The 16,531-nt window shown below is 35.7% G+C and overlaps 1 protein-coding gene across 4 annotated transcripts in view; it reads right to left on the minus strand.

The window, feature by feature from the left end:
• Positions 1-832: 832 nt before the first annotated feature.
• The window catches only part of MIPOL1 (mirror-image polydactyly 1), a 324,740-nt gene continuing 309,041 nt past the window's right edge, over positions 833-16,531 (minus strand). For all 4 annotated transcript variants that reach the window (XM_090270121.1, XM_090270120.1, XM_090270123.1 and 1 more), the window contains one exon: positions 833-1,557. In XM_090270121.1, the coding sequence (XP_090126247.1) occupies positions 1,491-1,557 (67 nt within the window). In that variant the 3' untranslated portion in view covers positions 833-1,490. The remainder of the gene's footprint in view (positions 1,558-16,531) is intronic.

Raw genomic sequence — 16,531 nt, forward strand, 5'->3', positions numbered from 1 at the left:
ATTTTCTAGTTCACATAGTTTTAAAAAATAATTAGAAGCAGGCAATGTAAGTTCTAAATTTAAATTCAATGGGATGATTCTAACTCTCAGTTAATTTGATGAATTTAGTAAGAGAAAAACTGATGTTAGCATTATGGTTCTTTTATCACTCTGTGACAAAGCACCTTTATTTCCCCACAGAGCAAAAAAAAGCTCAAACATAATCTCCAATGGTGTATGAAGGAATGGTGCATCTTGAAAATGGGCAATGATAGATAATTTAGTTCAATCTTAAAAATGAATTAAAAAGTTGTACGGACTTAGAAAAATTTTCACATGCTTACAAAACTTTTCATGAATTCCATCTCTACTTGTCTTTTTCATTCAGTTCCAGATATACTCATTTTCTATTGGTCTTTCATCTGTTCAATCTAAAAGAAAGAATATCTTTTTCCTAGAGCCATATAGTTAAATCTTAGTTTTATTAATAATTTCATATGGTTATAAGTGATTTATGTTGTAACTATTTTAAGGTACATTTTAAGTAAAAAAAGTAGGTAACCTGAACCAAATTGTAGGTTTGCTTTTTTCCAAGACCGTATGTTTTTAAATTACAATTTCATTGTATATTACATATTGGATTCCCCTTCTCCACAAAAAATTCAAATTAAAGTAATAATTAAAAAAGAAGAATACTTAACACACTTGATCGCCTCTCGCATGCTGGCACAGACAGATTTTCAAGCCAAAAGTGTCCCGGTCTATTAGATAGAGTTGGCAATTTCTACAGCTTAAGTAAAGTTTAGATAGTTACTCAGACCAAACGTTAAAAATATCAACATGAATTTACAAGTACACATTAACAATATCTTCTTTTTATTGAAAACAGTAGCAACATTTTTATTGAAAAAAAACCATCTTGATTAATGTAATTTTAATGTACCAAACTCTTATTAAAAGAAATTAAACATTAATCCTTAGTAGCTATACTTGATATTCTTTAATACTAACAAAGATTACATACATGCTTTGAAGGAAGACTATATACTCTTATGTAGGTAAGAAACAAACTTTATATTGAAAAAATGCATGTATTTGAAGTTTTGACCTAACACAGTGGATTAAAGTTTAGACAATATTTACTTTGCTGCCCTCAGAAAGAGCCATATGGGAAGACACAATCCTGACCAGCTTCACAATGTTTCTGTAATAGTCTCTCAGTAAAAAGAGTTATATTAAATATAGTGAGACAGAAAATAGTTACAAAATACACCACAACTTTATAGCTACCCATAGGTAAGAGTCTGTTGTTAATACATTTGGATGAATAACTCAAGTCAGCAACAAAGTGGTTAAACATTTGAGATTTGATTTTATCTCAGCTTGGAATGTGGTTGGAGTGTCCCACTTCTAACAACTGTTTGCTAAGTTAAGGCTTTAGTGTTTACACAGTGTTGAATGAAGCAGCCTGGTCACCAGATGTGATTGCTTCCCAGACTGTCGTTTCTCAGTCAGATCACTGTCCTCACGGTCCCTGTTCCAACCTTTTTCCTCAGGACGTCCACCAGCCTTTCCAACCTAAGTTAGGGGTGGGGGTGGGGAGGGTGGAAAGAGAAAACATGAATACAGAAAGTGTGATTATTGTCAGGAATGTTGTGGCTGAAAAAGGACAGTATTTGCCTGTGACCAAGCAGTCCTGGTAGTCAGGTTAAGAAACAAAGCATTAATGTAAGCACAGCACACTGGTGCAGACTGCCAAGGATTTGAGGTTAAAAAACAGCAACAACACAAACTTTAACCAAGATCTTTAGAGATTATATCAGCATTAGATGCCACATGAAAAATTAAGATACTCATTTCAGTACATTTACCGACTTGCATTAAGGTTGTGAATATACCATTTACCATGCAATGACAGGATGGTGTATTAAACGAAGAGCAGTTTCAAACTGTTTTTTACCTGAGAAGTACTTATTTCAATACAGAAATATTACCCACTGAAAAACTGCAAATTAGACCAGGGTTCTAACCAACTTCTAGTGAACAAAAGGCTCTGTACAAATGGTTATCACCCAGAACGCCAGAGGCATGTTTCCCATAGCTGCCCTGCACAGACACGAACATTGGTCTGCAAGGCAAGAGGTAAAAACATGCTGCCTGTCTTTTCCACTAACTGGCTATTTCACTCTGGATATTATTTTCTCCCGTTGATCTTCAGTTTCCTCTTCTGCAAAATAAAGATGCTTGATCAGAACATTTCTGTGGTCCCTCCCAACTTGACTATTCTCTGACTATGTGTCTATGTCTCTCATCTTCAGATGAGCACCAAAGTATCCTTTACACCTAAAAATAATAAAATGCCTAACATTTACTTAAAAAAAAAAAGAAATACTAGCAATCTTATGCTTGTTACGTAGCTAAAAAAGCAACACATGGGCATACTGCATAATTCTTATGCATTATATTTCTTTTTTGTAGAGTCACCTGATGAAAATAAAGTCAGGAATTATTAGGTGGCTAAGTGGGAAAAACTTCATGTTTCAGTGGCATGAAAATCATATAATATATACACATGATTCAATGGTAATAAAACCAGACTTTCTGTACTACATTTAAAAATTTTGTATTCCTGAGTAGTATAAATAGGCTTTTTAGTCAAAGATAAGTGATTTTTAGTTCATTAAAAACTCACTAGTTATGCTGAAAATAGAGTGGGAAGTTCAGAAGTCCATTCTGTCATGTCTTTAGGCTACTCTATGGGAGGGAGGTTACATTCATGTGGATCAGTGAGAGTTTTTCTTGACAAAAGATGATGGAATCAGACCATTCATTTTTTTTCTTTTATTTTCTTTACTAAAGTATAAAATGGTAACTAAAACTGTGCTTGGTGTTATACACAGAGAAATCTTTATTATAAGTGAAAAGCATGCCCAGCAGTTCTCATGTACACAATCTTCCATCCTTAGAGACTGCTGAGCGACACAGTCTAGTCTGCCCCAGCTTGCCTCATTTATATGGATCCATGCATGAAGGTCCTTTTCAAATAAACTTAGGACAGAGCTAGACACTAAAGGAATGAGGGTATTCTTAGTGTCATTCACATGGGTTCAGATGACTCAGCAGCTGCATCCAACACTGAAAATGAGCTCCAGGTTATTTGGATGATTCTGCATATATCAAGTCCTGTTAGAAAACAGGAATACGAAGTGAAAGAATTTGGTGCATTGAAAATCTTTGCTTTGAGAAATGTAGTAATGATCTTAGAGTGAAAGGCAAATCTAGGCTATGTTTGTTACTACAAATTTCTCAAATGGAAGCTATACATAAGTATTAGAAATTCACCAAAACACCTTCAGCCTAGTGGTGCAAATACTTGAACTAGAAGATTCACTGGACAATTCACTCTGTTCGCAGATTAGTTTGTGTAAGTTGGACTAGTGATATAAACTAGAGCTATCTTATACACTCTGAATATTACGAGTCATAGGATTACATAATTCCTTTAATTTAGACAAAGTTTCACTACCTTGAGTTGTGGAGGAGGGGGAGGAAAAAGTTGGTATAAAATTTTAAATGTATTGTTAAAAGACAATAACGTGAATTAATTGTTCACAAATAGCTGCCAGTAGAAATCCTGAGAAGACATTAATAGCATATCTCTACATATATTGTAAAAAGTCAGGGAATAATTATTTTCAAGTTGGTTAAATATATACCTTCTTCTTAAAACCATCCGCCCTATTAAAAAATGTTCTCATAATGCATTATGAAAGTAAGCTCTGTTCTGCATAAGTATTATTATCATTACAAATTCTGAGTCAATGGAATCCCACATTATTGAGATAATCTGTGTGCTTCTTTTGGCTTCTCCTTTACGTAGGCTCTTCTTACTTTTCTTTTTCTTTTTTTTATACATTAGGACTTTCTTCCATTTAGAACTAGTACATCTTGTTAAGGGAAGAGGTTAGGAGGAAATACTTAAATATCATGTTTTGCAATGTCTTTACTATATTTCAACAATTACTAGATCAACCACATTCTCAGTTTATCCAGGTTGAATGATTTATGAAAATTTGATCTCAGAAATGAGAAAAATGTCAATTACTTAGTTTTGTAAAAGCATACCGACTTCTGAAACACAATGAAGCACCTATTCCTTCCTGTAAGGAATGAAATACACCTGCCAAACATGGACTGTGCCAACAGGAAGGTAGATGTGTATGTCTGTTGAAACACCTTGCAGGATTTGCCCATAGGCTATTCTTTACTGTCCAAATCTATAATATCCTTTAAAAATTTACGTTGCTTACTGAAATAGGCTCCAACTATTCTACATTTTACTCAACAATAGCTTCCCAAGGGCTTTATGAAATAAAAAAAAGGTTAGAGGTAGGATTTGAATTGCTCCATTTTAAATATGAAGAAACTGAACATAGACATGCAAACCCTTATACAAGGTTCTGTGGTAAAAGTGCCAAATCTGGGCCTGGTTTTCTTGTTCTTAGTTCAAAGCTACTTCTACTAGAGTCTGGGTTACTGGAGAACTAAAGATTTCAGATTATTGGTTAAAGGATTATTTGTCTGAATAGGTTCATTAAATTTTTCCTCATGTTCTTACTTAAGTCAAATTGGGAACATATTTGTTGGTGTATTTCATCTGCTACTTTAGTAACACATTATAGAAGAGTAAACTGATGACATTGCACATAATTAGGAGTTAGTAGTTTCTATCTGTTTTTGTTATAATTTATATATAAACTTGAAAAATATAGTTACAGCTATATTTTAGATAGAAACCTAATTTTTCAATTGACATTATTTATATATTTGCTATATATCGATATAACAGGTATGTAATACAATGAAATATATACACGGTCTGTCCAGAAAGTATCCAGCTGCATACTATGAAAAATAGAGACATTTATTGATGAAGATATAAGATGCAAGAAACATTATCATAAGACAATAATGCTTTGGTCTTCCTCAAAGTAAGCACCTTAGGACTTCACACAGTTCTCCCAGTGTCTCTTCCACTGTTCAAAACATCCTGCAAAATCCTTTGCTGGAATCACCATCAGCTGCCCCGTCGTATTTTCCTGAATCTCACTGAGTACTGAAATCTCTTCCCTTTCAAAGGTGATTCTAGTTTTGGGAAAAGCCAGAAGACTCAGGATGCCAAATTTGGGCTATGGGGGGAGGGGGCTGAGTCAATTGGTGATTTGAGATTTTGCCAAATATCTCAGCACAAGATGTGATGCATGAGTGGGTGTGTTGTGATGATGAAGCTGCCAATCACCAGTTGCCCATAGCTGAGGCCTTTGGAATCATCTGACTAGTTTCCATGGAGAAATGTTCAAGCTTAATGCAAAATTTGATGCAGATTTTGAATGTGACAGCCACACAGTACACGTGCTCACTCAACAGCGCCTACCGCCCCCACTGACTAGTTCAATGAAGTCGTCATTGTTCACCTGTGTGCATTCCAGTCCACTCTCCTTGGCTGTCAGGTTACATCAATGGTGCTCAGACTATTCTTGTTATATTAACAATGGCTGGACTTTTTCTGGAGAGAGCTCATAGTTTTATTTTTGATTTTATTTGTTTGTTTGTTTGTTTAATGGCACTTATTGCAGTGAGAATGATTTACAAAACCATACAGGTTTTCAGTGTTTAACTCAGCAAAACATCATCTGCATACTGCATCATGTGCCCATTGCCCAAAGTGAAGCCTCTTTCTGCCCCCATTTTTCCACTCTTTGCCCACCTCCATCTACCCCCACCCCTCCTTCTCTCTGGTTATCATTGCACTGTTGTCTGGGTATATGGAAATACATAGCCTTCCATCAAGCAGATGAACCATGGTTATTCACAAGTTTCCTAACTGGCTTACTTCCTAATTTTCACTCTTTAAAATATTGTGATATATTTTAAAAGGCAGTAATACTTAATGGATATATACTATGTTCCAGGAACTATGAGGAGTGATTGTGAACATATGTAATTTTCACTACAACTCCATGACAAAACCAAAAGAAATTTTATCAGAGCTACATGGCTAGTGAGTTCTGATGCAATGCTAGGTTAACTACCATATCCCTCTCTGATGTGCTATATCACTTCCAAAAGTACTGCAACTTTTAAGGCTATTTCTAAATTGTTGTGGGCTTGAATTACTTTTATTGACTTGATAATTTTGTTGGAAAGTGACAGAAGGAGTAAAAACAGAATTAATTCCTCTTCATCAATGGAACTGTACCGAAGTAAAAATCTCATTATACGTTTCATTTTTTAGAGTAATTTTGCATTTGTTAATGTGAGAGTAGCATTCTTATAGGCCAGAAAATTTTCCCCAGAAAAACTGTTCCTCCTCTTTAGGGAATGAAGTTACCCCATCAAACATAGTTGGCTATACATTTTTTTTTCAAGGAGAAATAACCACGGAAATTCACGAGAGATGGATAACAATCATCCTTCATCAGAGGAGACAGAAAAGCCATGAAAAGTGCTGCCTGTAGAGTCTGCCATTAGTGTCAAAGACCTGCCCTCTTTTAACCATAGCAGCAGGGTGAGACTTTAAATATATTTTTCTTTTGCTAATCTTTTAAATGTTGATTTACTTTACGAGATAGAAATCAAGAAAACTTTGCACTTTTCATGATTTCCTCAAGAGATGTTATTTGTTCCCTCAATTCTACTGAAATGCTTTAGACTTCCAAATACAGACCTCCATCTCAAAACTCTCCTCAGTTTGACTCACATATCCAATTGCCTTCAAGACATTTCCTCTTATTTCTTCCAAGGCATATGATTCTCAGCATAGCTAAAACAAAACTTATCTTACCTCCTTCATATGTTTCAGTATTTCTTCTCTTAATATTGGTATTAATTCACTCAACCATTAGGTTGAAAAAATTTTAAAAAACTTGATACAGTTCATTATTTTTTCCCCGCACTTCAGCTTATACCTGTGAAAAGTTTGTGATAAAACCACTAATGTAGGCAGTGGAAAGCAATGAAAGGGTTTTAACTCATCTAGTAACATTACTTTCATTTCAGAAAGACCACACTGGGAAGAATATAGGAATGGGATAGAGACAGGGCAGCCTATAGGTAGCAAGTCCAGATAGTTTCTTATTAAAATAATCCTAGTAAGACAACAATGCGAATGTACTTAAGGTGACAAAACTGTGCACATAAAAGTTTAAATGGTAGATTTTATGTTTTGAAGACCTACCGCAATAAAAAAATAATCCTAGTGAGACTTGAACCAGAGCTGCAGAAGTGCAGATGGAAATGAGGGGATGAATTTGAAAGATATCTAGAACATGAAATAAAAAGGCCTTAGTGACTCTTGAGGGTAGAATGGGGTGAGATGGGGTGGTCAAGGAAAATGACTCCTAGGTGTCTGGTTTTGGTGACTAGACAGATAGCGATATACTAACCAAGACAGTGGAGAGGAAGCAGCAGAATTTTGTTGGGAAGTATGTGTGTGCGGAGGATGAATTCACTTTGGTATATATAAATTTGAGATATTGGTGGCACAATAAGCGAGGATCTTAAGTAGGCACTGTATATAAGAGTATGTGTTAAAGAAAGAACTCAAGGTTTATGATATATGAAGTAGGAGTTGAAGAATGGCAGGATTGAGGCTGGGGGGCCATGATAGGTCTTGCTCTAAGTTGCCGCTGAAGCCATGGAAGTGGAAGGGAATGTTTAAAGAGAGAAATATAAAAGGAAAATTGAGATGGGAAGAGGAAAGAACCAAAATTAAAACAAATACTGAAAGGAAAGAGGTTGACAAAAGAATTTCAGAAAACAGGGAAGTAAAAAATGAGTTGGGAGTAGGTGTTGTAACAGAATCCAGAAAAGAGAATTTCAAGAAGAAACTGATCAACAGGGTTCAATACTTAAACCAGATCAAAGTGAAAAGGGCCCAAATGATTAGAAGATGACCACCTTTCATGTAGTTTCAATGGCATGAGGGAACTAGGAGGAAGCCTGAATGGAATGTGAAGAAGTGGAGACCAGCTAACTATCAGCTATTTTATAATAGTTTGGTTAGAAAGTAAAGAAGACTGCAGTTTTAGGGGGATATTAGGCTACAGAAGTTTTTAAAGAAATAGATAGCTTCCAGTCAAGATGAAGACATAGGTAGACATGCTTTATCACCTTATGCAATCACAAAAATAATTACAGAAAACAGGGAAGTAAAAAGAATGAGCAATCCCAGCCCCAGGCCAGACCACACAGCCCAAGGTTCTAGCACTGAGAAGATAAATCACCATAATGTCTGGCTATAAAAATCAGTAGGGGTAGGGATGGCAGAAGAAACATCTGGATTTTCAGGAAACTTCACTAAAAGGGCCTGCATGGTCTTCAAAACTATGCAAAACAACCCACTCTGGGATTCCACTCCAGGGCAATAGCTATAAGAGCACCAGTCACATACCAGGAGTGGGTGAAGTGACTGGAAACGGGGTGAGTACTGAGCAAAGTCTGAGAAGCCAGGCATCAACAAAGCCCTCTCTGAGCCCTCCCTTCACACAGAGCCGCAAAGAAGTGAAATGGGTTGCTACATCATGCTGGTTACCTAAAACTCCACCCCACACAAATTACAGGCTCTTTTTTACAGGGAGTCAAAGCAGCTTTATCTAATACACAGGAACAAACACAGGGAGGCTGCTAAATTGAGGAGACAAAGAAATATGGCCCAAATGAAAGAAAGGAACAAAACCCCAACAAAAGAACTAAATAAAACGAAGATAGCCAACCTATCAGATGCAGAGTTCAAAACACTGGTTAGCAGGACACTCAAAGAATTCACTGAGTATGGCAAAAACATAAAGCTAGAAATGAAGGTTACACTAAGTGAAATACAGGAAAATCTACAGGGACCCAACAGTGAAGAGAAGGAAGCTGGGATTCAAATCCATGATTTGGAATACAAGGAAGAAATAACCATTCAACCAGAACAGAAAGAAGAAAAAGGAATTCAAAAAAACAAGAGAGTATAAGAAGACTCTGGGACATCCCCAAACGTGCTAACATCTGAATCATAGGGATGCCAGAAGGAGAAGAGGAAGAACAAGAAAAAGAAAACTTATTTGAAATAATGAAAGAAAACTTCCATAATTTGGTGAAGGAAATAGACATATAAGTCCAGGAAGCATAAAGAGTCCCAAACAAGTTGGATCCAAAGAGGACCACACCAAAAAACATCATAATTAACATGCCAAAGTTTAAAGATAAAGAGAGAATCTTAAAAGCAGCAAGAGGAAAGCAGAGAGTTACCTACAAAGGAGTTCCCATAAGACTATCGCGGATTTCTCAAAAGAAACTTTGCAGGCAAGAAGGGACTGACAAAAAGTATTCAGTGTGATGAAAAGCAAGGATCTACAACCTAGATTACTTTATCCAGTAAAGCTATCATTTAGAATGGAAGGGCAGATAAAGTGCTTCCCAGGCAGGGTAAAGCGAAAGGAGTTCATCATCACCAAGCCATTATTGCATGAAATGTTAAGGGACTTATTTAAGAAAAAAATCAAAACTATGAAAATTAAAAAGGCAACAAATCACAACTATCAACAACTGAATTAAAAAAAAAAACCAGAAAAATAACTAAGCAAACAACTAGAACAGGAACAGAATCATAGGTATGGACATCATTTAGAGGGTTAACAGCAGGGAGGGGGAAAGGGGAGAAATGGGGAAATGGTGCAGGGATTAAGAAGCATAACTGGTATATACAAAATAGACAGGGGGAAGTTAAGAATAATATAATAGATGGAGAAGCCAAAGAACTTATATGCATGACCCATGGACATTAACTAAGGGGGGAGATTGCTGGAGGGAAGGGGGATACTGGGCACAGTGGGTAAAAGGGTGAACAATTGGGACAACCGTAATAACATAATGAATAGAATATACTTAAAGAAAACAAAACAAGAAATGGGTGGCACAGGAATATTTTTATGGACTATGGGAGAGAAAACTATAGGAAGATACTAAAGTATAAGGGATAAAGATGATACATTTTTAAAAAGGGTCTCAGAGGATGGGGTTATGAGCATGACTTGCAGTATAATTATTGACAATAGGACTGGACAACTTTTCCTGGGAGACTAAAGGGAAAGAAGTGGGAATAATACAACTGTGGATAATTTTGTGGGTGTATAGGAAGTTAATTGACAGAACTTGTGCCTATTAGATTCAGTTTTCCCCATGGAGGAGACAAAGTTCTCTGCTGAAAGCATAGGGTAAGAAAAAAAGGCACAGAGTGGTGACAGTTTAAAGGGACAAGAAAGGGAGGTGACCTTGAGCATGTGAAAGGAATGTTAGGTGGTACTCATGATTCAGATATAGCTAGAGACTACAAAATTTGTAGGAGACATTGACCATCATAGTAGTATGACTTTTTTTCCTCATTAGCTCTATACTTTGGGAGTATATATGGGGAGAGAAAATTATATAAGAAGTTACATATAAGTATGACTTATCAGGCATGTGGGCCGAGAAAGACTAAGGTATAAGAAGACTGTGTCCTGGAGAATCCAGATTAGATGAAGAAGAAAGCAAGTCTGTAAGGGGCTGTTAGTTAAGGAAAAAATGGAGAGAGCAAGGGACCAGATGTTGTATTGATTTTGTGCTAAAGCTGAACAGCAAGAGTAGTTGGAATAAGGCTGTTGTTACTGTCAAAGAAGCAACTTGGATCTTAGGATTTCAGATACAGAAAAGTTCTGAGTGATGACAACACCTACTGTAACTGAAGTGGAAAATCATTAGCACTCAGGAGGCAAAAGAATAGGACACATGTTTGACACTGATACTGATGCTTGTTAGCTGAATGCAGAAGTTGGCGGAGAGGAGAGATGCTGAATCAGGTGCCTGAAACTCACAAGAAAGGAATAGCACTGATCAGTAGAGACCACTGAAGTGGAGAAACAGAGAGTGAGTGATAAAGCTGGGTCTTCTAATCTGATCATCTGTGGCACAGAAACAAGTTTCGGGACTGTGCTGATACCTGGCAAATATGGTGTGTTTGCAGAGCACTGCTTGCTGAAGTTTATGTCATGCCCAATATGGTTCACAGCCCGTATCACTTGCTCTGTTTTTAAATTAAAATTTAATGATTGTTCTGTGTTTCAACAGTTAAGATATATTCACTAAGTAGCTCATGAGTCACTCTTTATCAAAACCAAATAATATATTCCAAAATATTACCAATCTAACAATACTATGATGATATTGTGCATTTTGCCTTACCCCCCCAAAGTGTTTTTTTTTAATTGAACAAGGTCACTATTAAATAGATAGGGATTAAAAATATCTCATTTTTATAAAAGTTTATGCCTAAATCATTATTTTTGTATTCTTGTCAGCAAGTCAGTGTTGATAACAAATTGTGGCTGATTTGGACATGAGCATAATTTATTTATCTAGAATTGAACATTATAATAATGATAGTTAAAATAAGATTTCAACTATAATTAAAACTAGAGAAAATGAGGAAAACATTGATAATATCAGAGATATAGGAAGCCAAAGTAATTACCACAAGATCAATTTACTGACGGAAAAAAGAGGATAAAGGACAATTATTTACTATATACATTCATATAAAATATTTTGAAAAGGATGCCACAGAAATTTCATTATAAGTACAAAATAGAAACTGTAGAGGAATATCACTTTTAGGATTTAAAAAATATATATTTTATTTTATTTGTTACTTTTTAAATAATTTATTTATTTGTTTGTTTGCTTGTTTATTTATTTTATTTTTAGAGAGAGGGGAAAGGAGAGAGGGAGAGAAACATCACTGTGTGGTTGCCTCTCACTCACGCTCCCAACTGGGGACCTGATGTGCAACCTAGTAATGTGCCCTGACTGGGAATCGAACCAGCGACACTTGGCTTGCAGGCCGACGCTCAATCCACTGAGCCACAGCAGCCAGGGCTCACTTTTAGGATTTTTATGATAAAACATATTAACAATGCAAATGGCTAGCAAAATTAATTAATTATTTGTATTTTGGGGAAGTTATTATTTTTTAATTCTCACCTGAGAATATGTTTATTGATTTTTTTAGGCCAAGAGGAAGTGGGGGGGGGCATGGAAAGAGAGAGAGAAAGAGAAAGAGAGAGAAAGAAACATCGATGAGAGAGAGAAACATTGATTAGTCACCTCTGATACATGCCTGGACCAGGGAAGAAACCCACAACGTAGGTATGTGCCCAGACTGAGGATCAAACCCACAACATTTTGTGTATGGATGATGCCCCAAGCAACTGAGCCACTTGGCCAGGGCATTGAGAGTTATCTTAAATATAGATTTTTAAAACTGAATTTATTAGGGTTACATTGATTAATAAAATTATATGTTTCAAGTGTACAATTTTTATAATATATCACGTGCATATTGTACTGTGTGTTCATCATCCGAAGTCTAGTCTTCTTCTGTCACCATTTCTACCTGCCCCCACCTCCCTTTCTCTCTGGTAATCACCCTACTGTTATCTGTGTCTAGGTGTTTTTTCTCTCTCTCTCTCTTTAAATCCATTCACCTACTTCATCCAGCCTCCCAGCCTCCCTCCCCTCTGACAGCTGTCAGTCTGTTCTCTGTAGGAAAACATTTGTTTTTGACAAAACATTGTGTTAAAAATCTTAGCCTAGTTAAAATGTCATTGATAAATTTACATGGATATGCTTTAACAATCAGAATCAAACATTTATCTTCCTGCTAATCCTTATAGCAAGATCTTAGAGATTAAAAAGAAATTAAAGATTGTATTTATTATAAAAAGGCTCTTTTACTACTTTAAAAATTTTTTAAGTTTATTGATTTTTTAAAAAGAGAGGAAAGGAGAGAGAGAAACATCGATTTGTTGTTCCACTTACTTATACATTCATTGGTTGACTTTTGTATGTGTCCTGACTGGGAACAAATCCAAAACCTTGGTGTATTGGGACGATGCTCTAACCAACTGAACTATCCAGCCAGGACTTTTTACTATTTGTTTGACCCACTGCATTCAGATTTCTCCAATATTTTATGGCTGTTGTGAGATTTGAGAATTTCCATCAACACTGAAATGTTGGTAAATTTGTAGACTATGTAAACTGAAGTAGAGTATATGCCTAGCTATAACTTTCAAATCCATACTGTGAATTAAGTTTACATAGTTTACACAACCTCTACCATTTCAAACACAAGACAATACTCAGAAAATGAAGCTCACAAGATCATTATGGTTCTTGAAATGATTTTGGGCCACATCTTTCCTATATTTCATATGAAACGGTTTCCATAATGTTTGTTTTGTTTGGACCAGTCATAGGCCAGAACTGTGAAAGAAGAAAAGTTTGTCTTCATTTCTCATAAACTATGCCTAAAATAAATTGGTAATGATAATTATTAAAATAGAATTCCAATAGCAACAAAGAAACCTAAAGGGAGAGAGAAAGACACAAAAACAAAAACCAGAAAACAAAACCTGTGCCCAGCAGAAATTTACTCAATGACACTTCAACTTCCCATCAGAAATCTCATCCCCTCATTTTCTCCTCCCATTGGCTCTAAATAATATCCTTTAAAAACATGTTTTTTTTTTTAAAGTTATATGATTGAAAAAAAGGCTACCAAGTATATCTGCATTTTATTATTACATAAAGCTTTAACCCAAGTATATAAATCTCACAGAAGAATTTAAGGTATCAATTAGTAGGTATCAAAATAGATATATTTTTGGAATTGCATTCTCTTAAGTGATACCAGGGATGTGATTATCAGCTATGTCTACATATTAGATTTTTCTTATTTGTTGCCAACTCGATCTACATTTATTTTTTTAAAAAGAAGAAAAAAATGGGTACAAGCAGTCAACATTTAATTTTAAACCATCATTACTAATCATTTACTAATTGATTTATTAATTTCTACCATAACTTTCACATTAATAAACCTAATTCAGTCCTTTCTCCCAGATTTTTTTGCTTTATAAAAGAGATATTTTGAGTCAGAATAAATGATGCAAATAAGTGATATGGATAGATTAATTAGCTCCTCAGATAGGAGCTAAATTAAGCATGATCTTTCATTCATTCGGAAATCTCTCTTGAGTACTTACTCTGTAAATGCCACCTTCTGAACAGCTGTGTTCTACAAAGTTTTTAGGTGTGCCTACTGTAGATGTATGTCACACAATGTCTTTTTACAAATACAAAATCCTGTGTAAAGATGAACCGTAAAAAATATTCTCAGCTATAGCAAGTTATAATATAGTGAGCTCTAGGTTATACCTTTTATTTATTTATTTATTTATTTTTTACATAGCTCTGGCTCAACTTTGCTCATTTGTTTGTGTTGTTCATTAGTTTCCTGTAATAGGTGACAGCATAAGGTATTTTTCTTTCGTTTCCTGGCTTATTTCGCTAAGCATAATTCTCTCTAGTTCCTTCCATGTTGTTGCAAATGGTAGAAGTTCCTTCTTTCTTTCTGCTACATAGAACTCCATTGTGTAAATGTACCACAGTGTTTTGATCCCCTCATCTACAGATGGGCATTTAGGTTGTTTCCAGCACTTGGCTATTGTAGATAGTGCTGCTATGAACATTGGAGTGCATAGGTTCTTTTGAATTGGTGTTTCAGGATTTTTCGGATATAATCCTAGCAATGGAATTGCTGGTTCAAAAGGCAGTTCCATTTTTAGTTTTTTGAGGAAATTCCAAACTGTTTTCCACAGTGGCTGAACCAGTCTGCATTCCCACCAGCAATGCACCAGGGTTCCCATTTCTCTGCATCCTCTCCAGCACAAGTTGTTTGTTGATTTGTTGATGATGGCCATTCTGACTGGTGTGAGGTGGTATCTCATTGTGGTTTTAATTTGCATCTCTCTGATGGCTAGTGATGTTGAGCATACCTTCATATGTCTATGGGCCCTCTGTATGTCTTCTTTGGAGAAGTGTTTGTTCAGGTCCTTTGCCCATTTTTTAATTGGGTTGTCTGTCTTCTTGGTGTTGAGTCGTATGAGTTCTTTATATATTTTGGAGATCATTCCCCTGTCTGAGATGTCATTGGCGAATATATTTTCCCATATGGTTGGTTTCCTTTTCATCTTGCTGATGTTTTCTTTAGCTGAGCAGAAACTTTTTAGTTTGATGTAGTCCCATTTGTTTATTCTTTCCTTTATTTCCCTTGCCTTAGGAGATATATCAGTGAAAATGTTGCTACACGGGATATCTGAAATTTTCCTGCCTATTTTTTCCTCTAGGACTTTTATGGTATCACGGCTTACATTTAAGTCTTTGATCCATTTTGAGTTTACTGTGGTGTATGGTGTAAGTTGGTGCTCTAGTTTCATTTTTTTGCATGTGCCTGTCCAGTTCTCCCAACACCATTTGTTGAAGAGGCTCTTTTCACTCCATTTGATGTTCTTTCCCCCTTTGTCAAATATTAGTTGACCATATGAACCTGGGTTTATTTCTGGGCTCTCTATTCTGTTCCATTAATCTATACGTCTGTTTTTATGCCAGTACCAGACTGTTTTGATTACTGTGGCCTTGTTGTATACTTTGATATCAGGTATTGTGATTCCTCCTACTGTGTTCTTCCTCAAAATTGCTGTGGCTATTCAGGCTCTTTTTTGGTTCCATATAAATTTTTGAAGTATTTGTTCTAGGTCTGTGAAATATGTTGCTGGTATTTTAATAGGGATTGCATTGAATCTATAAATTGCTTTGGGTAGTATGGACATTTTAATGATGTTGATTCTTCCCATCCATGAGCATGGTATATGCTTCCATTTATTTGCATCTTCTTTAATTTCTTTCTTCAGTGTTATGTAGTTTTCTGAGTACAGGTCTTTTATCTCCTTGGTTAAGTTTATTCCTAGGTATTTTATTTTTCTTATTGCTATGGTAAATTGAATTTTTCTTTCAGTTTCTATCTCTGAGTTTTTATTGTTGGTGTATAAAAATGCCTTCAATTTCTTAATATTGACTTTGTATCCTGCTATTTTGCCGAATTCACTTATTAGGTTGAGTAGTTTTTTTGTGGAGTCTATAGGGTTTTCTATGTACACTATCGTGTCGTCTGCAAATAATGACAGTTTTACTTCCTCTTTTCCAATTTGGATGCCTTTTATTTCTCTTTCTTGTCTGATTGCTGTGGCTAGAACTTCCAAGACTATGTTGAACAGGAGTGGAGAGAGTGGACATCCTTGTCTTGTTCCTGATCTCAGGGGGGATGCTCTCAGTTTTTGCCCATTGAGTATGATGTTGGCTTCAGGTTTCTCGTACATGGCCTTTATTATGTTGAGGTATGCTCCCTCTATTCCCATTTTCCTGAGAGTTTTTATCATAAATGAGTGTTGTACTTTATCAAATGCTTTTTCTTCATCTATTGATATGATCATGTGGTTTTTGTCTTTCATTTTGTTTATGTGGTGTATTACGTTTATTGATTTGCAAATATTAAACCATCCTTGCATCCCTGGGATGAATCCTACTTGATCGTGGTGTATGATCTTTCTAATGTGTTGCTGGATTCGGT

This window comes from Furipterus horrens, unplaced genomic scaffold (assembly GCF_987537825.1).
Source record: "Furipterus horrens unplaced genomic scaffold, mFurHor1.1.pri manual_scaffold_3, whole genome shotgun sequence".
NCBI classification, from domain to species: domain Eukaryota; kingdom Metazoa; phylum Chordata; class Mammalia; order Chiroptera; family Furipteridae; genus Furipterus; species Furipterus horrens.